The sequence below is a fragment of the Salvelinus sp. IW2-2015 genome, linkage group LG13 (genome assembly GCF_002910315.2).
Source record: "Salvelinus sp. IW2-2015 linkage group LG13, ASM291031v2, whole genome shotgun sequence".
Lineage (NCBI taxonomy): Eukaryota > Metazoa > Chordata > Actinopteri > Salmoniformes > Salmonidae > Salvelinus > Salvelinus sp. IW2-2015.
In genome coordinates this window covers 4,319,671-4,343,306 of record NC_036853.1, presented here as the reverse complement: position 1 = coordinate 4,343,306, position 23,636 = coordinate 4,319,671, and the positions used below count along the sequence as shown (strand labels likewise).

Genomic DNA, 23,636 nt, shown 5'->3' with positions numbered 1-23,636 from the left:
CTGGCTTCAAGCATGAAATAGCAAAAACAAGTTTCATCAACAACAGTGACAGATCTTACAGCATTRAACTGGAGTTCCACATGGTATTTCTCTCAACAACCCAGCCACACAACAACCGCAAGAGATTCGTCGTAAATATTTTTGATGGTCCATCTTCTGTGTACTGAGCGGTCTGAGTCATCAACACGAGAACTAACATACCACTCTAGCTATACAAAGCTTTCTAAAACCTCACCTCTGGACTAAAGTCTTGTGTGGTCCTTTGGATGTTTTTACTCTCTAAACAGTTACGTCTTTCTTACGTGTAAACACCTCGTTAAGGAAAAAGGATAAACAGGGTCATTATTGGGCCTAATGAGTCATTATGATACCCTAGCCAACATTGGCTAATTACCTTAACCCTCAATCCAATCATTATGTAAGGTTTGCCTGAGGTCTTAAGACCTAGAGAGGGAATTATCCCTACAGCATCAGCATATTGTTGTGTAGAGGGCTCAGCCTTCTGACTGGCTGCATGGACCTGGAAACACAGCTGAGTAAACACAGATGAATGATCATCGACAGTGGACTGTATGGAGTCTTGGAAGATTTGCCATTGTGGGCAACTCTGATCTTTTTTCCACTAATTGGTCTTTTGTCCCAATCACCTCAGATCTTTTCACATCAGATCCTTTTTAGAGCTGATCTAATTGGTCATAATACCAATTAGTGGTGAAAAAAATATCAGAATTGGGCTTCCTGTGTAAAAGCTGCCAACGAGAATCCAAGCTAACTGTAGGCCATGTGTCGGAATTGTCATGACGTTGCCCTCTTTGGGTACAGCAAGCCCCTTCCCCCTCTCTCTGTCTCCTACACTCAGGCTGCTGCGACCTCAGGTCGTAAATTCCTGGAGGAGATGATCTCCTCATGGCCACAGTATAGAGACAGAGGGAGTTTTCAGAAAGAACAAAGGAATTTCTTCCACCTCACAGAACTTGAGGTCCGAACAACATTTATGTTCTGTGGAAGGTATAAAAGATATGTATAAAAGAAGAATCCAGCTACGAACTGGTCCGTTTGGTACAATTTTGTGAAACTCATGAGAGACAATACGGCCATATTACCATAACGCTGTTTATACAATAGCCTCAGATATGAGGCTTACATCTAATTGTTGTATAAGATGAATGAGTGTGGATGATACTGTTTGTGAAATTGTGTAATGTGATTTTGGACTGTTTAATGAAGGAAACTCCAATTCCCTTTGGAGTTTAACTAAATCAGAGGACCGCCCATGAGCAGTTATGGTCGGGCATCCTGGGACAGGTCCTTTTCTGCTCTTCCAAATAAAACCCCCACCCGGGTTTTCTATCACCAGACCATGTTTCTCTCAATTACGAGAGGACAAAGGTTGCAGCCCAGCTTACCTCGATAACGAGAGGGCCAAGGTTTGAGTAGATGGCTGAATCTTTTAACCATACCACGTAGTTAAACTCTTAGACTATCGATACCGACAGAATAAGAACAAGTCTTTGATATTAATTACTAGTCTGCAAGCTAGGAATTCGGTATCATTGAATGCGAAGACCGACAACCGCCGAAACATCTATTCTATAACGACATGAATGAATGTCACTCTGAACTATCCATTCTAACCACGACATAGAGAGAGAGAGGGCGGACAGACTCTCCAACAGAAACAAACTTTTCAACAGAGATCCCGACGACACACTGAGCGTAAATATATATATTGATTGCAATTGTTCCCGAATGAGTGAGCGTTCATGTGCAAAGGATTAGCATTTCAATTGTTATAATTATCAACTCTGTAGTGCCTTCTCAGCTGACCCCCACTCCCCTTTTGTCTAACAAGCCGCCATGCCGGTTTAGCCCACTAGGGCACATTCCCCTTTCATTTCTTGTAACCATATTTACTGTTTGTTTGTTTGTGTGTGCACTTCTGTGATTGTTTAGTTAGTTAATAAATAAATGATTTAAGACAATTGATGTATGGATGACTCATAGTGAAGACTGGGTTCGTGCAGATAACCAACAATTTACAACTTTCAGATGAGACTGAAATAAGGTGACGATTAATATTGACTGCTATTGATGTAAAATATTACTAGGTCTTTAAGAGTTTATTCGGAAGATAACAGCTCTATAAATATTATTTCGTGGTGCCCTGACTTTCTAGTTAATTACATTTACATGATTAGCTCGATCAGGTAATATGAATTACAGAGAAAGGATTTTATAGAATAGCATGTCATCACTTAATCCGGCATAGCCAAAGACATGACAGAATGTTCATGTATTCTACAACTATCAGTGGATGCTGCTGAGGGGAGGATGGCTCATAATAATGCCTGAAAGAGAGCGAATGGAATTTATATTTTATTTTTTTAACCTTATTTAACTAGGCAAGTCAGTTATTTACAATGACGGCCTACCACAAGGCAAAAGGCCTCCTGCGGGGACAGGGGCTGGGATTCAAAATAAAAATGTATTAAATAAAAATATAGGACTAAACACACATCAAGACAAGAGAGACAACACTACATAAGAGACCTAAGACAACACAGCATGATAGCAACAACATGACAACAACGTGGTAGCAACACAACATGGTAGCAGCACAAAACAGGGTACAAACATTATTAGACACAGACAACAGCACAAAGGGCAATGCAAAGCAGCCACAACTGTCAGTAAGAGTGTGCATGATTGAGACTTTGAATGAAGAGATTGAGATAAAACTGTCGAGTTTAAGTGTTTGTTGCAGCTTGTTCCATTCGCTAGCTGCAGCGAACTGAAAAGACGAGCGACCCAGGGATGTGTGTGCTTTGGGGACCTTTAACAGAATGTGACTGGCAGAATGGGTGTTGTATGTGGAGGATGAGAGTTGCAGTAGATATCTCAGATAGGGGGGAGTGAGGCCTAAGAGGGTTTTATAAGGTGCTTCTACACCTGCATTGCTTGCTGTTAGGGGTTTTAGGCTGGGTTTCTGTACAGCACTTTGAGATATCAGCTGATGTACGAAGGGCTATATAAATACATTGATAAATAAGCATCAACCAGTGGGTCTTGCGACAGGTATACAGAGATTACCCGTTTACAGAAGAGTATAGAGTGCAGTGATGTGTCCTATAAGGAGTATTGGTGGCAAATCTGATGGCTGAATGGTAAAGAACATCTAGCCGCTCGAGAGCACCATTACCTGCCGATCTATAAAGTCTCCTTAATCTAGCATGGGTAGGATGGTCATCTGAATCAGGGTTAGTTTGGCAGCTGGGGTGAAAGAGGAGCGATTACGATAGAGGACACCAAGTCTAGATTTAACTTTAGCCTGCAGCTTTGATATCTTCTGAGAGAAGGACAGTGTACCGTCTACCCATACTCCCAAGTACTTGTATGAGGTGACTACCTCAAGCTCTAAACCCTCAGAGGTAGTAATTAGGGATGCACAATCTATCGGTGAAGATATCGTAAATCGGACGATATTAGCTAAAAATGACAACATCGAGATCGGCCGATGTCTAGTTTAACGCCGATATGCAAAACCGATGTCAAAGCTGTGCATACCTATATAACGTAGGTACATGACGTAATGACACCACAAAATTTGGCACTACGCGTGCAACACAGCATTCCTAAACTAGCACACAATGTCTGCTGTGTGGATCGAGCAGTCAACAAGTCGAGCAGTCATTTGAAAGAGTAAGAACATTTCAGCGACACAACTCAAAGGCGAAATCCATTAACGCCAAGATAATGGAATTCATTGCCCTTGACAATCAACCATTCTCTGTCGTGGGTGATGTTGGCTTTCGCCGACTGGTCGAGCACCGGTACACACTAACGTTACCAAGTGTGCTATTTTTCAGATGTTGCCCTACTGGAGTTACACAGTAATAGCATCACTGCTATTAGCTTCACGACTGACATTTGGACCAGCAATATCAGCCCCATGATCATGCTGAGTCTGACAGCACAGTGGGTCGTCAAGGATTTTGTACTGAGGAAAGTCGTATTTCATGCTCATGAATGTACTGGTTGTCATACAGCTGCTGCCATTTCAATACCATTTGAGAACATGTTTGAAACATGGAAACATGAACAAACTAGGTAGCTCCATTCGAACAACTGACTCAAGAAATAAGCTCATCAACTGCAGCCGTGATACCCTCTGTCATGGCATTGAAACGCCTGCTCAACAAAACTGGCAACATAGGCTGTGAACAAGCAATTAGGTGGCATTTTCTGTTTACGGTGTCGCCACCATGCTTGATGCTATGTACAAGGACCGCTACTTCGATGCAGACAAGAAACAGGGTTTATGTGAAATGTTACAGACACAGCTGAACAAGATGGAAACAGACACAGTGACAGTGCGCACTGAGGAAGAGAGGCCACGGACAGAGCTGAAACTTCACTGCTTGACATGTCTGATGAAATCCTGGTTGAGAATGAAACGACATAACAAATGAACAACGAAAACAGCACAGCAAGTAAGTGAAAGAAATAGGTTTTGATTATGTTTTACTGGTAATGGGGACATACGTAAATGCCAACAAAATAACTTTTTGGTGAGTGTGGTGTGTGTGTGTGTATATGTGTGTAACCTTTACTTAACTAGGCAAGTCAGTTAAGGGCAGAGAAAGCTTGTTGGACGCTACGAACGCTTTGTTGTAGAGTGTTTAACACAAAATCCGGGGAGGGGCCTACAAGAATGAAATGGTCTACCGTATCAAAACTTGAAAATAGCAGTGCAACATTGCTTAGAATCAAGGGCAATGGTGACATTTCCCTTGAGCGGAAACCAGCTTACTTACCAAAGAATACTATAGACACCAAGAAGGTTTTTCCAACACTTTTGATAAACAGGGCAAAATAGAAATAGGCCTATTAACAGTTAGGATCAGCTTGATCTCCGCTTTAAATAAAGGACGAACCGTGGCTGCCTTCCAAGCAATGGGAACCTCCCCAGAGAGGAGAGACAGGTTAAAAAGGTCACAGATAGGCTTGGCGATTATAGGGGCCGCAACCTTAAAGACGAAAGGGTCTAAACCATCTGTTTAAGGTGCTCCTTTAGCACCTCGGACTCAGTGACCGCCTGCAGGGAGAAACTTTGTAGCAGGGCAGGGTAAAAAGAGGGAGGAGCATCAGGGCTAGTCGCATTAGAAAGGGTAGGCGATGAGGAAATGTTGGAAGGGCAAGGAGGCATGGCTGAGTCAAACAGGAATCCTGACTTAATGAAGTGGTGATAAAAAACCTCAGCCATGTGCTTCTTGTCAGTAACAACCACATCATCAACTTTAACCGTTTTCAAGAAGTTCTTGGGGTTAGACCCACAGAGAGAAAATTGCTCCTTAAAGTAACTAACTTTGGCCTTCTGGATAGCCTGAGTGCACTTATTTCTCATTTGCCTGAACGAGAGCCAGTCAGCCCGAGTATGCGTGTGCCGAGCCTTTCGCCAAATGCAATTCTTCAGGTGGAGTAACTCTGCAAGATCATGGTTGAACCAGGGGCTTAACCTGTTCTTAATTCTCATTTTCTTTATAGGGGCGTGTTTGTTAACAATACCACTGAAAATATCAAAAAAGAAGGTCCAAGCGTCTTCGACAGAGGGGATCAAGCTGATTCTATACCATTTTACAGAGGCCAGGTCATGAAGGAAGGCTTGCTCATTGAAGTTTTTTAGCAAGCGTCTATGACAAATCAGGACAGGTCGTTTCATTGAGCCATTACGAACACAGGCTGTAAAACAGTGACCACTACGATCATTACAGAAAACACCAGACTGATACCTATCAGGATTATTTGTGAGGATAACATCAAGGAGAGTAGCCTTTTCTGGGTGTTTGGAGTCATACCTTGTGGGATTGGTAATAATCTGAGAAAGATTTAGGGAGTCCCATTGCTTTAGGACTTGGTCAGGTGGTTTAAGCATGTCCCAGTTTAGGTCATCAAGCAGGACAAATTCAGACTTAGTGTAAGGGGCCAGGAGAGCGTTTAGGGCAGGTAGGTTACAGGCCGGTGCTGATGGAGGACGATAGCACTCAGCAACAGTCAACAAAGAGCTTTTTGAAAGTTTAATGCTTAAAACCAGCAAATCAAATTGTTTGGAGACAGACTTGGTGGAGACAACCGAGCACTGAAGGTGATCCTTGGTAAAGATTGCCAGTCCACCACCTTCGAAAGATCTGTCTTGCCAAACAAGGTTATAACCAGAAAGGTTAACAGCAGTGTTCAAAACACTCTTTCTTAACCACGTCTCAGTAATGACCAACACATCTGGATTTGCTGCTGTGAACCCACACTTTCAATTGATCCATTTTAGGTAATAAGCTTCTAGTGTTAACGTGGAGAAAACCCAGGCTTTTACGAGAGCAGAAATCAGTGAAGCAGATATCAGAGCACAAGTCTGAATTGGGGCTATCAACAGTAGATGGGCCAGAGTGTACATGCACATTTCCAGATATCATCAACAGTAATACAATCAAGACACGGCAGAGGACAGGGAGCTCTGCAGTGTTGATTTATGACATTTGAATGTGCATTAGATGGCAACAAGATCATATTATACAGCAATTTCATCAGTTAACATGAATACAAAGCCGGCGAGAGGTGGTTAGAAAAGTCTGTGTAACCAATAGAGAGCCAGAGTCCCAAGTGTGGGAACAAACATGGTCTGTCCCACGGTTGGGTAAACAAGAAGGTTCATAGTCAACAAAGCATGCAGAAGTCATGTGGCAAATAGCAAAATGCACAAGAAGAAAAAGATAACTAGCCATTTGTAAGTTCAGAGTCACTCGCCCCAACAGTGCCTATGTGCTGGAGTTGAGCGAAAGCTCGGGAGAGAGGGGAGAGTGTGGTGGGGGTGCCTATACCAGACGGGGAGACATGCCACGGCAGACGGTGAACAGATTGCCAGGTGGAATTCAAGCAGCAGTGCAGCAGACAACGGGAGTAGGTGTCACACCCACTTGGGAGAAGCTTTTATTTCTGGAGGCAGATTTCTTGTAGAAAATGCCAGTGAATTGGTCTCTGAACAGCGGGAGTGGGCTTCAAGGCCTCTGGATTTGGGTGGTGGAGCCTGCCATTTGTTGGGCTCAAAGGCTTTGACACCTCTCACTTCACACCTCAGTGCTAATAGAAGTTGTATCTGGTCTGACTGGTCTGTCTCAGTTCCAGGAGTTTGGAGTTTTGATCTGGAGTGAAGGTTATGCTGTGGATTGGCATCAAACACATAGAAACCATGTGTTTGATACTTATCCACTTATTCCTCTCTAGCCATTACCACGAGCCAACCCCCCCCCCCATTAAGATGCCACCAACCTCCTGTGAGATCTAGAACAATCATTCACGCTGTAGGGGTTAAAACGGCTAAATATGCTCACTAAAATACACAGTGCCTTCAGAAAGTATTCTTGTATGCTTGTAATCGTTAAGGACCGGGGAATTTTTCAGGATAAGAAATAAACAGAATGGAGTTAAGCACAGGCAAAATCCTATAGGAAAACCTGGTTCAATCTGTTTTACACCAGACTGGGAGATGAATTCACCTTTCAGCAGGACAATAACCTAAAACACAAGGCCAAATCTACACTGGAGTTGCTGACCAAGAAGACAGTGAATGTTCCTGAGTGGCCGAGTTACCGTTTTGACTTAAATCTACTTGAAAATCTATGGCAAGACCTGAAAATGGTTGTCTAGCAATGAACAACAACCAATTTGGCAGTTCTTGAAGAATTTAGAAAACAATAAAATGCGCATATGTTGCACCATCAAGGTGAGGAAAGTTCTTAGAGACTGACTCAGAAAGACTTACAGATGTAATCGCTGCCAAAGGTGCTTCTACAAAGTATTTACTCAGGGGTGTGAATATTTAGGATATTTCTGTATTTCCTTTTCAATAAATTTCAGTTAATGGATGTGTCAACATTCAATGCTAAAGCTCAGAAAACAAATAAGATTCTGCGCTACAAAAAGACAGGGTAATGTATTACCAAATGTAAATGACAATTATCCGGAGTAAGGGCGCTTCTAGCATTTCACACATTCTTTAATGCAGTTTTCCCCCTTGAGAAGTTGTGTGCCTGCTTTAAGCCAGAGAGACAATCCTGTAGTCTTTCACAGTAGATGCACACACACACACACACACACATTCTGGTTGTCTACCTATTGGAGGGTACGGGCAGAGGGCACGGCAGGAAATTGTTCTGGATGATCCTTTCAAGACCTAGGCCACAATCATCCACACGGCAAAGTCACAGACCTAAAGGAGCAGCACACGCACACACGCGCACACAAAAACAGAGCTAAATGAGTCTACTAGAACAGAGAGAGAAAAAGGGGGAGAAAGATAAGGGGAGAGGGGAAGGAGCAGGGAGAAAGAGAGAAACTCTGTCACCGTCAATCAGCCTTGTGTCCTTGTGCTATCTGTGAGTCCATCTAGCCAGGGATGATGTAGATTAATGGAGTTGGTGAATTCATTGAAAAGGCATATCAGAACTGAAGCGTGGCCTATAGTATGGAATTTGAGGGAGCTATCAGGGAGTATTTCAAACCCTGTGTTCAAGGGTCAATGTGAAGAGGGCACAACAAAACCTATTCCCCCTCAGGAGACTGAAAAGATTTGGCATGGGTCCTCAGATCCTCAAAAGGTTCTACAGCTGCACCATTGAGAGCATCCTGACTGGTTGCATCACTGCCTGGTATGGCAACTGCTCGGTCTCCAACCGCAAGGCACTACAGAGTAGTGGGAACGGCCCAGGACATCACTGGGGCCAAGCTTCCTGCCATCCAGGACCTCTATATCAGGCGGTGTCAGAGGAAGGCCTTAAAAATTGTCAAAGACTCCAGCCACCCTAGTCATAGACTGTTCTCTCTGCTACCGCTCGGCAAGCGGTACCGGAGCGCCAAGTCTAGGTCCAAGAGGCTTCTAAACAGCTTCTACCCCCAAGCCGTAAGACTCCTGAACATCTAATCAAATGTCCCCCCCACCCCACCCCTACTCTCGGTTGTTATCTATGCATAGTCACTTTAATAACTCTACCTACATGTACATACTACCTCGACTAACCGGTGCCCCCACACATTGACTCTGTATTGGTACCCCCTGTATATAGTCTTGCTATTGGTATTTTACTGCTGCTCTTTTATCTCTTATTCTTATCCTTATTTTTTAAACTGTATTGTTGGTTAGGGGCTTGTAAGTAAGCATTTCACTGTAAGGTCTACACCGGTTGTATTCAGCGCATGTGACTAATAAAATATGATTTGAAGTCAATGAAATAGATTTGAAATAACGGTGGATCTTATCTGAATCAGGATACTAACACAAATAGTAACTTACACTGCAGTAGTTGCCTACATTGTAAATAAATAGTTATGTGGGGAAAAGACTAATACATGCCTCAAAGTCAGGTGGTGTCTGAAAATAGGGGACTCTTGGAGAGAAGACACCATTCCAACCAGCCTCATTCAAGCCTTACATCCTTTTCTTTATTTAATAGTAGGAGGTGAGAATGGATCTACAACAACTCCAAATAGCAGGAGTGATGGAGCTGTCTTGTCAGAACTGACTCAGAAACCCAGAAACCCATTATTCCATTAGATAAGGCTTTCCTAATCCTGGCCCTGGGGGGTTATAATAAGACGCCCTATGACAGGTTTCTCAACTGGTAGCCCACGGGACGGATTTCGCAGGTGGTTTTATTTGGCCCCCCAAGTTCTGAGCAAAAAAACTAATAAATTACAATACACACACACACACACACACACACACACACACACACACACACACACACACACACACACACACACACACACAGTACCAGTCAAAGGTTTGGATACACCTACTCATTCAAAAGGTTACTCTTTATTTTTACTATTTTCTACATTGTAGAATAATAGTGAAGACATCAACATAACACATATGGAATCATGTAGTAACCCAAAAAGTGTTGAACAAATCAAAATATATTTTATATTGGAGATTCTTCAAAGTAGCCACCCTTTGCCGAGATGACAGCTTTGCACACTCTTGGCATTCTCTCAAACAGCTTCACCTAGTAAAAATAAAGAAAAACCCTTGAATGAGTAGGTGTGTCCAAACTTTTAACTGGTACTGTATATACAGTTGAAGTCGGAAGTTAACATACACCTTTGCCAAATACATTTAAAAACAGAGTTTTCACAATTCCTGACATTTAATCTTCGTAAAAATTCCCTGTCTTAGGTCTGTTAGGATCACCACTTTATTTTAAGAATGAAATGTCAGAATAATAGTAGAGAATGATTTATTTCAGCTTTTATTTCTTTCATCATGTTCCAAGTGGGTCAGAAGTTTACATACACTCAATTAATATTTGGTAGCATTGCCTTTCAATTGTTTAACTTGGGTCAAACATTTCGGGTAGCGTTCCACAAGCTTCCCACAATAAGTTGGATGAATTTTGACCCATTCCTCCTGACAGAGCTGGTGTAACTGAGTCAGGTTTGTAGGCCTCCTTGCTCGCACATGCTTTTTCAGTTCTGCCCACACATTTTCTATAGGATTGAGGTCAGGGCTTTGTGATGGCCACTCCAATACCTTGACTTTCTTGTCCTCAAGCCATTTTGCCACAACTTTGGAAGTATGCTTGGGGTCATTGTCCATTTGGAAGACACATTTGCGACCAAGCTTTAACTTCCTGACTGATGTCTTGAGATGTTACTTCAATATATCCACATAATTTTCCTGCCTCATGATGCCATCTGTTTTGTGAAGCACACCAGTCCCTCCTGCAGCAAAGCACCCCCACAAGATGATGGTGCCACCCACATGCTTCACAGTTGGGATGGTGTTCTTCGGCTTGCAAGCCTCCCCATTTTTCCTCCAAACATAACGATGGTCATTATGGCCAAAAAGTTCTGTTTTTGTTTCATCAGACCAGAGGACATTTCTCCAAAAAGTATGATCTTTGTGCAGTTGCAAACTGTGCAGTTTGTGCAGTTGCAAACTGTAGTCTGGCTTTTTTATGGCAGTTTTGGAGCAGTGGCTTCTTCCTTGCTGAGCAGCCTTTCAGGTTATGTCGATATAGGACTCGTTTTACTGTGGATATAGATACTTTTGTACCTGTTTCCTCCAGGATATTCACATGGTCCTTTGCTGTTGTTCTGGGATTGACTTGCACTTTTCGCACCAAAGTACATTCATCTCTAGAAGACAGAACGCGTCTCCTTCCTGAGCGGTATGACGGCTGCGTGGTCCCATGGTGTTTATACTTGCGTACTATTGTTTGTACAGATGAACGTGGTACCTTCAGGCGTTTGGAAATTGCTCCCAAGGATGAACCAGACTTGTGGAGGTCTACAATTGTTTTTCTGAGTTCTTGATTTATTTTGATTATCCCATGATGTCAAGCAAAGAGGCACTGAGTTTGAAGGTATGCCTTGAAATACATCCACAGGTACACCTCCGATTGACTCAAATGATGTCAATTAGCCTATCAGAAGCTTCTAAAGCCATGACATCATTTTCTGGAATTTTCCAAGCTGTTTAAAGGCACAGTCAACTTAGTGTATGTAAACTTCTGACCCACTGGAATTGTGATGCAGTGAATTATAAGTGAATTAATCTGTCAGTAAACAATTGTTGGAAAAATTACTTGTGTCATGCACAAAGTAGATGTCCTAACCAATTTGCCAAAACTATAGTTTGTTAACAAGAAATTTGTGGAGTGGTTGAAAAACGACTTTTAATGACTCCAACATAAGTGTATGTAAACTTTTGCATGTTCATTACATTTGCAAAAATGTCTATAAACCTGTTTTCACTTTGTCATTATGGGGTATTGTGTGTGAAAAAAAAACAAAGGGTCTCTCCTTGGCCCAGCCAGAGGGGAATGGCAGGAGTGATGGATATCTCTAATATTATTCAATGGTTCAAACACAAACCAAGGTAGATGTCTGGTGGGAAGGAACTCTACATTACATAAGACTATCTTATTCATGCTCCTGAGGGACCTACCTTAGATGACTAGGAGACTTTATTCGCAGCTTGAGCTTCTCCGAGGAATGCTGAACCGCTGGAAAAAAATCTAATGCTAGTTCTGCCTCACATTCAGTTATTCAACCAAAGCCCTCCCTCCACAGTAAGTGAATGAGTCAGAGAAAGGAAAGCCCAGCTTCCAGAGAGAGTTGGTGCTCAGAGCAGGGATATGTCCCAAATGACACCCGATTCCATATAAAGTGCACTACATTTGAACATGACCCATATGGCTATGATCAGAAGTAGTGCACTATATAGGGAATAGGGTGCCATTTGGGATGGAACAGTTTGTTTCTGATCCATCACTCATCCTAACCTCCATTCTAGATTATTAATAGAAATCTCATCAGCATTTCTGAATTATTCAGCCGAGCGGGGGCTAGGCAGGGAGGCTGGCTGGTGTAGTTCGAACGGTGGTGGAGGAGCATTTGTAGCACAGTTTATCTTATATATACCCTACACCTGTATACACACTTCTCATTTTTCTGCAGGCATACTTCTTTACGTACAAACATAATTTGATCTGGCAAGGTTATGCTTATATCTGAAGTATTCACCCAATACACTTTGCTCCTGTATGAGCAATTGGTTTATGTATGGGCAAGTGTTTGATTGAAAATGTAATTTTCCTACTTAAAATACAGATCGGTTCCGTTTTATTACCCTAGTCACATCACGCTGATAGGAAATGACACATTTAAAAAGAAAATGCTAAAAAAAATGTTAATCACATCTATATTACACCATGGGGATATGATCACACTTCATGATGTATATGTAATTGTGCTCTCACTGATGTGTAGAATCTATTCAGCAGTGCCTCTTCAGGCTACTTCAATCTGAAATACATTCATCTGGATGGGGCTTTAAGAGGGGGGCGGCTTACAGTAGTTCTGGGCTCAGTCTGATTTTGATTGTGTTTGACTTGATCATTATTGCTAGCTATATCTTTTCCCATTGGCCGCTCATTCATGTCCTCAAAGTAAGACTCATGATCTATTGAGCAATTCCAGTTTTATTAAATGTAGGATGCGTTCCAAATGGCACCCTGTTCCCTATAAAGTGCACTACTTTTGACCAAAGCTCTTTGGGCCCTGATCAAAAAGTAGAGCACTATAAAGGGGAAAGGGTGTCATTTGGAACGCAATCGTAGCAATACAGTTTCAAGCCTGTGTTAGCCTGACATACAATCCTTTCATAAATGAGAGAAGTCTTAGAGGTGTAATTTTACTGCGATCCCTGTGGTTTACGAAATCTAAACCTCTTTGCGTGTGTGTTTTGTGTGTGCCTGTGTCTGTGTCTGTGTCTGCCCATTCGTACCGTTCTGCCTGTGCGTACCCGTGTGCATGTTTTCCTACGCTTGTTCCCATGTGCCTTCCTGCGTTTGTGCGCTTGTGTATGTGCCTGACTGCCTCTGTGTGTGTGTGTGTGTGTGTGTGTGTGTGTGTGTGTGTGTGTGTGTGTGTGTGTGTCTATTCCATCCCAGGTGTCTTCCTGTTCTGCTGGACCCCGTTCTTCGTGGTCCACACCATGCGGGCCCTGTGTGCCACCTGCTTCATCCCCCCCGCCCTGATGAGCATTGTCACCTGGCTAGGCTACGTCAACAGCGCCCTCAACCCCATCATCTACACGGTCTTCAACACAGAGTTCAGGAACTACTTCAAGAAATTCATCCACAGCTGCTGTACATACCGGTAGACAAGACGGCACAGCTAGCCTGGTTCCAGATCGGTTTGTGCCGTCTCGCAATCTCTTATGGTCAACTCCTATGGCAACGTCAGTTGGCAACACAGCACAAACATATCTAGGGCCAGGGTAAGCCACCGCCGCCAATAAATGGACAAGAAAGCACAAACGATACCATTGTATAGATGTGACAATATCAAATCTGAGCTTTGCTGTAGAGTATATCTTGCCATTGCATATTTTTCTCCCAATTGGGATTTTATTTTTGTACATAATGTTTTCTGTTGATTTACGCTTGTGATTTATCTTATTGTGACAGCAATGTTTGTTTGTCAGCTGGCCATATGCCGTTTCAATGTTTATTGTGGAAATCTTTGTGGTGAGGAATAGCATTGAATCCATTCAACTGAAAAAGATATTCAGAAATAGAAGCCATTTCTGAGGTTATTAGAGGTAACTGAATGTGTACAAAATGAATCTTTAAGATTAAATGTTTTTTCACTTAAAATGAGGACTTCTGTCTTCTGAACATTGAGGACCAGGGTTAAAAACATACTCCACGCCACCACAACTACCTCTCATCAACAAAAAATAATAATTCTCCACACAACCACGACTATACTGCAAATCCTGAGATGACTCCTGACTTAGTCTGATAAAGATCGTCACAACAAAAGGAAACCTCTTTAAAAAATATCCCTCACGCCTGTACGGAAATTGAGGCTTTGACAAACTGAGAAGTGGTCAACTGAAAAGGGCAAAAGAACAAAGAAAGTTTCCTCTGTGTTGCCTAGCAGCTCAAATCATGTATCTAAGACAGGAAAATAACAAAAAAAAGAGAGTGATGGTTCAAACCCAAGGAGAAAGCTTTGGGAGGGAGGATTAAATATGATGGAGCAATTTCAGACACCATCTGCTTGCAGTGTGACAGGTATTGAGAGAGTAATTTAAATCCACATGCTTCTCCCCCCCCCCCCCCAGGAAGATTGGTCCATTAGCCACAGGTGGATGACAGAGGTTAGCCTAGCAACAACATCAGGTGAAGACAGAGGCCAAAAACATTAGTCCCATTTCAAAATCAGGGTAGGGTAAACTAGCATTGATGTGCTAACATAAAAGTCAACTCCAATTGAGGGCATTTAGAAGAGTGACCAGAAATTGTAATCACTCTGTATATCTATGAACACAAAACGGCTGTGCGAGTTGAAAGGTTTAATGTCAGTCCTTCCATAAACTTAGTTTTTCACACGCCTCTTCATGAAAAGGTCTCGATTACACTATGACATTCTTCTTCACTCTCCTCCAAGACAGCTGATGCGTATTTTATTCAAAGATATTCAAGTCTATCTCAACTAGGAGAATGGAGAGAAAGCAGAGAAGAAAAATCTTTGGATAGGACTGCTGTAAAATGTGATTATGGAGGTGAAATTGTGGAGGTGGGTGGACAGAGAAGGAAGTGGGTGTCTGACTCCCAAGCTTTTAAGTAGACCTGAGTGTGTCATCTCTCATTACAATCACAAAGCTACAAAGCATCAGACTGTCTGCCAACAGATGGCCCAGGACAACTCTTCTAACTCCCTCTCGACCTCCCCATGATCCAAAGTAACTACTGGAGTGGGGTGAGTGTTTATGTCAGCAATAACGAGAAATGTGGAGGCGAAGCTACTCTTAAAATAAAGGATAACATCAAATGACAGCTGGGATACTCCACCCTGCTTAGCAAGCACGGACAAGTTGATGTCCAAGTCCAAAGCTCATCTTCACAACCCTGGGCTCTCAAAGACCAAACTTCAGAGGGAAGTTTGTCTCTCTTTATTCATTTTTCAATGTCATTGTGTGGCTTGTATGAGAGACTGAGGTGTCAGATGTTTTTTCATATTGGCCTTTCCAGCTGGGTTTATCCAGACTACAGGCACTAATAACTGGGATAAATGCTCAAAGTCACTCTATATGGTGACAAATTCTTTTTTTAAATTCTGAGGCACTTTTCCTGAAAGGGTTACAGATTCACACAGGGTCCAAACCCAAACAAACAAGTCTAGACAAAGGAGTTAGAAGTGAGCCATCTAACCATAATGAGATAAATTAATAGTGCATCCTCCTACACACAGACTCCCTCCACTGAAACCTCTTTTCATGGAACTCGATGACAGAATGAGAAAGGAAACTGTAGCATCAGCAGCAGCACAGTTTGGAAGGCCTCACCCTGGTACAAGTGTCCCTGTTCTCCTGGGCTTAAATCTTTCCTCAGGTGCCTCTGGCCTGGGTCACAAATAGACCACAAATCTCGCAACAGGTGCTAGCCTACAGGGTGCACACTGATTTGAAAGCAGTCAGTACCACAGGGATTCATAGCATACACACATAGTAATATGAAATGTCATGTCTCAACAGGTTCTATCAGTCAAAAGCAGTGCTTTTGGGGAATAGGGTACCATTTGGGATACAGGCCTTGTCATCCACTGAGATAGCAAGGTGCCTACTCCCCACTGACACTTCCCCAGCTCCCCTACTGGCAACCCAAATAGAAAAGCTCAAATTGCAGCAGTAAAGATGAACACATTGGGAGAATACGTGAGTGACTCACTGCAATGTTGCTTATAACCTGGGGTACAGGATAGGTGTTCATCATATGGGGCTTGGCTCCAATTTCATTAATATGATTAAAATACTATATGCCAATCCCTCAGCCATAGTAATAAAAGGCACTACCTGCTCTGTTCTGTTCAGAATAACTACAAATAGCAGGCTAGGTGATCCCATATTTCTCCCTCCTATTTTTATTGTCTATGGAGCTCCTGGCCCAGGCAATTTGAAAATCAATAGAAATTACACCAATATCTCTCAATTCTACGGATTACATCATCTTACATTGTCTAGATAAAGTATCTCAATCCCTCCCAAAAGCTTTGAAGATCATAGACAAATTCAGCGCCATCTCAAGTTATGAAATAGATCTAACCAAATATGCCCTACTGCCTCTCAAGCCCCCGATGGAGGACTCTCTTATGGAATCCCAATCGTTTCCCATTTTAAATATTTGGGAATAGATATATTTCCGTATTTAGAGAAAACCATTGCCAAAAACTTTAACAGAACGCTCAACTCAATTCCATCCGACCTCAGCAGAGCCGGAAGAATATCTATTGTCAAAATGAATATATTGCCACGGCTTAATTTCTGTAGTTCAACGCTTCCCTTGTCTCCCCCTTCTGGCTATTGGGATCAAATCCATAGCGTGGTTTCAAAATGTACACCAAGTGTTCAAAACATTAGGAACACCTTCCTATTATTGAGTTACACCCTCTTTTGCCCTCAGAACAGTCTCAATTTGTCAGGGCATGGACTCCACAAGGTGTCGAAAGCGTTCCACAGGGATGCTGGCCCATGTTGACTCCAATGCTTCCCACAGTTGTCAAGTTGGCTGGATGTCCTTTGGGTGGTGAACCATTCTTGATACACACAGAAACTGTTGAGCGTGAAAAACACAGCAACGTTGCAGTTCTTCACACATTCAAACCGGTACGTCTGGCACCTACTACCAAAGGCACTTAAATATTTTGTCTCATCCCCTTCATCTACACCGATTGAAGTTGATTTAACAGGTGACATCAATAAGGGATCATGGCTTTCACCTGGTCAGTCTTTGTCATGTAAAGAGCAGGTGTTCCTACTGTTTTGTATACTCAGTGTATTTGGCAAGGTAAGCGAGCCCGGATAAAATGAACAAACTTGCAAAGAGGGAAAGATGTAGGAGCACCAAACTTTATATTGTATTTCTGGGAATCAAAATGGCATGCCCATACTCCAATATTACACAATAATGCCTTGCGATACATATGTAGAGTGGACTTTTGTCATGGACAGTCATTGTTTGAGAACATTCCAAGATCTGAAAGACACATAACCAGGCAACTCCTTTTTTTTATTTATATTTACCTAGGTCAGCTATACTGGCTTAGGGAGTCCCCTGGAAAACCCAACTACTGAACCATCCAATGATGGGATTTAGAACTCAATTATCTGGGCTCCCAACAGGACTGATCTCTATAATATGTAAACAACATTTGGAAAGCTCATATTCTGAGCTAGCCATTAAAAAAGTATGGTCCACAGATCTGAACAACCCTTTAACTGGAACAGAATGTGGAAAAATATGACCTTGGCATCCCGTAAGAGAGCCCTTTCTGTTTGCAAACATTGCCGCACGAGGGTGATGCACGCAAGTTGGTGGCAGAACAAGGGGGAGTTCTTATAGAGCGCCAGCCTATATTTACATACTGCTTATGAGTGCATTTCACAGTACTTTTGGATTATAATTGGATTAAGGCTCATATGAATGTCCTGTTTAATATAAATGTTTGTGTCATCATCATCACAGATCAACTGCATTATACAAAAAAAACAAAAAAACACTTCAACTAGTAAAATGTCTCTTTGGCTAGCTTTTGCTACAGCCTATATCAACGAGCGTTTAGCATTCTAGCTAACAACTGCTGCATCCAAAATAGTTATTTTGCAAAGATCACAACAAAATATAAATCTCAGCAACTGTTCAAGCAAGAATCAGAATATCATTGTAAGCGTATGAGAACCCCACAAAAGTGATTTTGTTTAGAATTAATAAAAATGTAAATCTAGGCTGTTGAATGGGTGCAGATGGCGATGACTTTCTTACTGCCGCCAAGAGTCGGGCGCATCTGTAAAAATCGTTGAGTGTGGACGTTGCAACATTAGCACAAGAACTGTTTGTTGGGAGCATCATGAAATGGGTTTCCATGGCCGAGCAGCCACATACAAGCCTAAGATCACCATGAACAATGACAAGCATCAACAGGAGTGGTGTAAATCTTGCTGCCATTGGCCTCTGGAGCAGTGGAAACTTGTTCTCTGGAGTGATTAATCACACTTCACCACTAGACAAATCTGGGTTTGGCAGGAGAACGCTACCTGCCCCAATGCATTGCACCAACTGTAAAGTTAGGTGGAGGAGGAATAATGGTTTGGGCTAGACCCCTTAATTCTAGTGAAGGGAAATCTTATCACTACAGCATACAATTACATTCTAGACGATTCTGTGCTTTTAAATTTGTGGCAACAGTTTGGGGAAGGCCCTTTCCTGTTTCAGCATGACAATGCTCCCGTGCACAAAGCGAGGTCCATACAGAAATGGTTTGTCAAGATCGATGTGGAAGAACTTGACTGGCCTGTACAGAGCCCTGACCTCAACTCCATCGAACACCTGACTGCGTTCCAACCCTAAACGTCCAACATCAGTGTCCGACCTCACTAATGCTCTTGTGGCTGAATGGAAGCAAGTCCCCACAGGAATGTTCCAACATCTAGTGGAAAGCCTTCCCAGAAGAGTGGAGGCTGTTATAGCAGCAAAGGGGGACCAACTCCATATTAATGCTCATGATTTTGGAATGAGATGTTCGACGAGCAGTTGTTCACATAATTTGGGTGATGAAGTGTATAAACTGTGTAAATTGAGATGAATATTTTACCTGTAACCCCCCCCCCCCCCTATCCACCAACCCAAAGAAATTGACAAAGCAAATAACTATTTGATTTTTTTCTTCTTTTAAGGATAGGTGTTGATCAGAGGCATACAAGAGAATCATTACATGACAGAGGGAATTCATAGGAGCTCCCAGACCTAGAAAATTGACAAATAACCCCCAACCAGAGCCTCATCTTGAAAGACTAATATAAGGCTCCAAATAACAATGACAAACGACCCAATAGTAGTAGTGTCTTTCCTCTGGTCAGGTTTCTCATGAGACATTTTGATTCATGCTGCTAGCTTGGGTGCTTTTGAGGTGTGCAACATTCTACGAAAAAAAAAAAAATCTAAAATCTACCTTGAGAAAAGCATTAGGGGTTAGAGGGGAGGGACAGGTGAAGGGAAAACATTGTAGAGGGCTTACACATCCTCCATGGAGGTGGAAAGTGGAGAGGGGTAGAGGTGGGGTAGAGGGTATTTGTCTCACCACATCCATATGGGCTCATCTGCAATTCCCTCCCCCTTTCTCCTCCACCTCTCCCTTCACCCTCTCCCCTTCCTTGCAGCTGAAGTCCTTGTCAAATATACCAAATGGGACAAACGCAACAGAGTGGCTCTCAGTCCAGGGCATCAGATTAGAACCACTGTTAATTTCCTTCCACTCTCCCTCCCTGTGCCCTGGACACAGGCTCAGCCCAGCGGTGGTTGGGCAGCCATGGTGCGGTACAGCAGCAGTAATTTCATGCCTGATACGGAGAGTGACGCGTGAGTTTGACAGATGCAGGGGATTACAACGCCAGACAAGACAAGGCTGTCTGCTCAGTGTTGGAGAGCTGAGGCTGAGGTCATTGTGCAGTGCTCCATTGCATAAGGAACATTTTTCTTCCATGAGTCTATTTGGTTAGTTCTCTAATCTAACTAAACGAGGAACAGAAGGGGAGAGTGAGAGAACTCATTGATGACAACAGCATGTATCGAGGTGACCTCTCAAGAGAACATGACTGACCTCTGTATCTGAAACATTGAAACGGATGTACCTGTCAAAGTAATATACTGGACAACGTTAACCTTTCATTCCCAAAAACCAGGTTGTTGGGCTTACTGTGATTACTGACTCCAGAGGCCACAGGAAGTCTGGAGGACTCCCCCAGAAAGTTGGGTAGGTCATTGTGGGTCTCAAAACTCTTCCAATCCCTGAACAGCAGTCTCAATTTATCAATGTAATGGACCCTATTTTGGACAGGTAGCTGTTGCTCAAATTGACCCTCATTTTTCATACTAGTTCTCCGGTGAGTAGTGATGTTGTTGGTCTTCACAGAAAGATAGCGGGTCGTACTGTATGCAGCACAGCACACACATCCTCCCCTCCTCCAGTCACCTGACAGCTTTAATCCATTGGATTAATCCACATCAGTGCAGCTGTGTGGCAGTTGACAGCTATCACTGAGAAAAGCTCAGATAATCTCACTAATGTCCACCATCCATTAAATAATAACCATGGCAGTAACACACTTAACGATGATGTCCACAGAGACAGTGGGTGGGTGGATGGCAGTTGCCTATGTGTCAGACAACTCTTGCACTGCATGACCTCCTGACTCAGGGCAAAGTCTCAAGCCAATATCCTTGTGGAAATGTACAAATGAAAAATGTGTTGAAAATGCATTGACTGTATTGCTGTGTTGCAATGTAATCAAAACATATTTTCACCCAGTCAAACCCAAAGCAAGCTGGTTTGAAATGCATCTTCAGTTTGCAGGTTTGTTGCAAGTTACATAAAAATCTGTTAAAAATGACAAGCCGTGTGAAATTCTCAGTAGAGTCACTACATATCAATGTGACTTTGCAGAATTATTTAGGTCATTACATCCCGTAATCTCTCACAGCAGGCAGTCACTGGGAACAAGCAAGAGGACAATCGACAAGGTCATTGATTTGTCATTGTGTGTTTTATATAGAACCTACTGTTGTTTACCAGCCTGTCCTGCTCCATTCAACGTAGGACAGAGCCAATGTAATACATAAAACATATTCAATAAAATACATGTATTGTTAGAGCAAGTCTTTTTTCGGCAACAGGCATTCTGTGTTTTTAAACCCTGGTAGTGGACTACATTTGAAATGTACAGTCATTCAGTAATCGTCTGGTTTCCAGGATACATCTACAAATCGAACTAGACACCAGTGTCTGTTGAGGGAAGCAAACACTACTCTTCAAATACTTGATCATCTGAAGCACACAGGCCTCGGAGCTGCATTTGTTAGAGGAAACACAATGACAGAATTCCCAGGGTGTAATGTAGTGTTTTCAGGAGTCAAAATCTTCACATTTATTTCTTCAGACAGGAGACAATGTAATAGCATACTGCAAAACCTGTTTGGTGTAAAAGAAATCCCAGCTATCATCAAATGCATGTTCTAGGGACATGACAAAGTCTAGCAACTATCTTTGATGTATTCAAAAGAGCAGCACCAGCACTTAAGTTCCAGCTGGCTGAGTTCTGAATGAGAGGCCATGCTCAAGTCTCCAAGGTATTGAAAGGAGAACTTTGCTGTTTTTACAGAATCTGTTTTCAGTGTCTATACCTGCTAGACCTTGACTTTGTCCATGTCTATGGTTGACATGGGCACCTCGTCCTGGACAGCCACAGCCCCACTGGTCTGGCAGCAGTTGTGCTGGTGCTCCTTCCAGTCCTGCAATAAAAATAAGGCAGACTAAAGGAGTGAGACAAGTGGTCAGTGGTGGGTGAGTTGAGGGGGCGATTCAATCTCGACACAATTTCAGGAAGTAATGTTTTGCCCTCATTGTGCCTGTTTTTGGTTCCTAAGAGTAGGCTGTTTGATTGAATCACACCCCCACCACTGACAAGGGATCAGTAGTGGGGAAGGTGGTGGGCTGTGATCCAATCAACAGACTTGATGACATGTTCATGGGTCCTAAGAGACCTTTTATGCCCTGCAGAACGCCACGGTCTGTAGAGGGTTAAGTCTTACCTTTCTCTGACAGAAGGTGGAACAGTAGTTGACCTTGTGGCATCCCGTGCATTGGCTCATGGCCTCCCGTCCACAGTTCACGCACATTTGCTGTGGGAGAGAAAGTCACAGAATGGAATCGAATTACAATCTAACAAAGGGATAGAATTGATTTGAAAATGAACTGGTCATACTTAGCATGATAGAAGAGGTTTGATTTGTTGTTACTCAGCCCCATAGTGCGCTACCACACCACGCACATACACATACACAAGTTCCCCTGAGACATTCCCTCTGACATATAACCGGCATAGCCCACTTGTGATTCCTTACAACCAAACACCGACAAACACCACAACAACCCACAAATTGCTTCTCCAGGGGAACCAAGAGGCACAAAATGTCACCGCTGGCTTTTTTGTTGATATGATACCAGGGTTACATTTCCCCCATTCTATCTAACAAATGCTCTCAGGTGGGAGAAGTCATGTGGCTTCAAGGTTGTTTGTTTCTCTCGTAACTATATTGTTTATGTGTGTGAAGTAGCAGGCGTGATATTTCAACCAGCTCTGACAGTTTTATCCTCCAGGGGGAGACCTGGATAAAAGAGGCTTTTTCTCTTTAATGGACTAAATGGAACACAGCCAAGAGAAAAAGAGAGTGAGAGAGAGATAGAGAGAAAAAGAGAGGGAAAATGAGAGAGAAAGAGAGCGAGAGGTCTCTCCATGTACCTTGATGATGATCTCAGTGATTTCTGAGCCTCTCTTCCCCTCTGGGTCGTCTGGGTGCTGGAATGATATCTGACTCTGGAAGGGCTGGGTGAGTGTACACTGCAGGAGGGAAGACCGCAAATAGAAGTCAAACTAAAATTCATTTAAAAAAAAACAACAACACCTCAAGACACCCAGAAGAAAATGCCACAGTGCGAAAACTTTTCACTACATTGTGCCCTAATGACCATGACCCTGGACTAACCACCAGGGTCTCCTCCAGTCCCCTCACCTCCTTCCTGCTGCCGTGGATCTTGTCCTGGCTGAAGGCATCCTGACCTGCCTGGCAGTGGCAGGCCTGCTTGGCCTGGTCGATCAGTGCCTTGAGCTGCTGCACCGTGCTCAGCAGGCTGTTGGCCGTCTCCTCCAGGTAAAGCCATGTCCTCTGGCCCTCCCTGACCCCAGACACCTCCAGCCCACCGTTCACCAGCCCCGGGGAGGGAGATGAGGATGGAGACTCCACCTTGGCCTGGGGGGCCATGGCCAGTGCCGGGAGCGCTGTCAACACTGTAGGGAGGGAGGGAGGGGTTAGATTGTACGTTTGGAATGGAAAGGTTTAATGAGAGTATTCATTAATAATTTCTAAATTATTTGGAGGCAAGGAATGTAGAATATGGATTATGAACCAATATACTTCAAATCAAATCAAATCAAATTTTATTAGTCACATACACATGGTTAG

The 23,636-nt window shown here is 42.9% G+C and overlaps 2 protein-coding genes across 2 annotated transcripts in view; one reads left to right on the top strand and one right to left on the bottom strand.

The window, feature by feature from the left end:
• Window positions 1–14,213, top strand: part of LOC111971660 (D(4) dopamine receptor-like) — a 28,722-nt gene extending 14,509 nt beyond the window's left edge. The window contains exon 4 of the mRNA XM_023998513.2: window positions 13,506–14,213. Within this exon, the coding sequence (XP_023854281.1) occupies window positions 13,506–13,717 (212 nt within the window). The 3' untranslated portion in view covers window positions 13,718–14,213. The remainder of the gene's footprint in view (window positions 1–13,505) is intronic.
• Window positions 14,214–21,141: 6,928 nt separating this feature from the next.
• The window catches only part of deaf1 (DEAF1 transcription factor), a 28,437-nt gene continuing 25,942 nt past the window's right edge, over window positions 21,142–23,636 (bottom strand). The window contains 4 exon segments of the mRNA XM_023998868.2: window positions 21,142–21,905; window positions 22,206–22,295; window positions 22,916–23,014; window positions 23,187–23,461. Of these exon segments, the coding sequence (XP_023854636.2) occupies window positions 21,801–21,905; window positions 22,206–22,295; window positions 22,916–23,014; window positions 23,187–23,461 (569 nt within the window). The 3' untranslated portion in view covers window positions 21,142–21,800.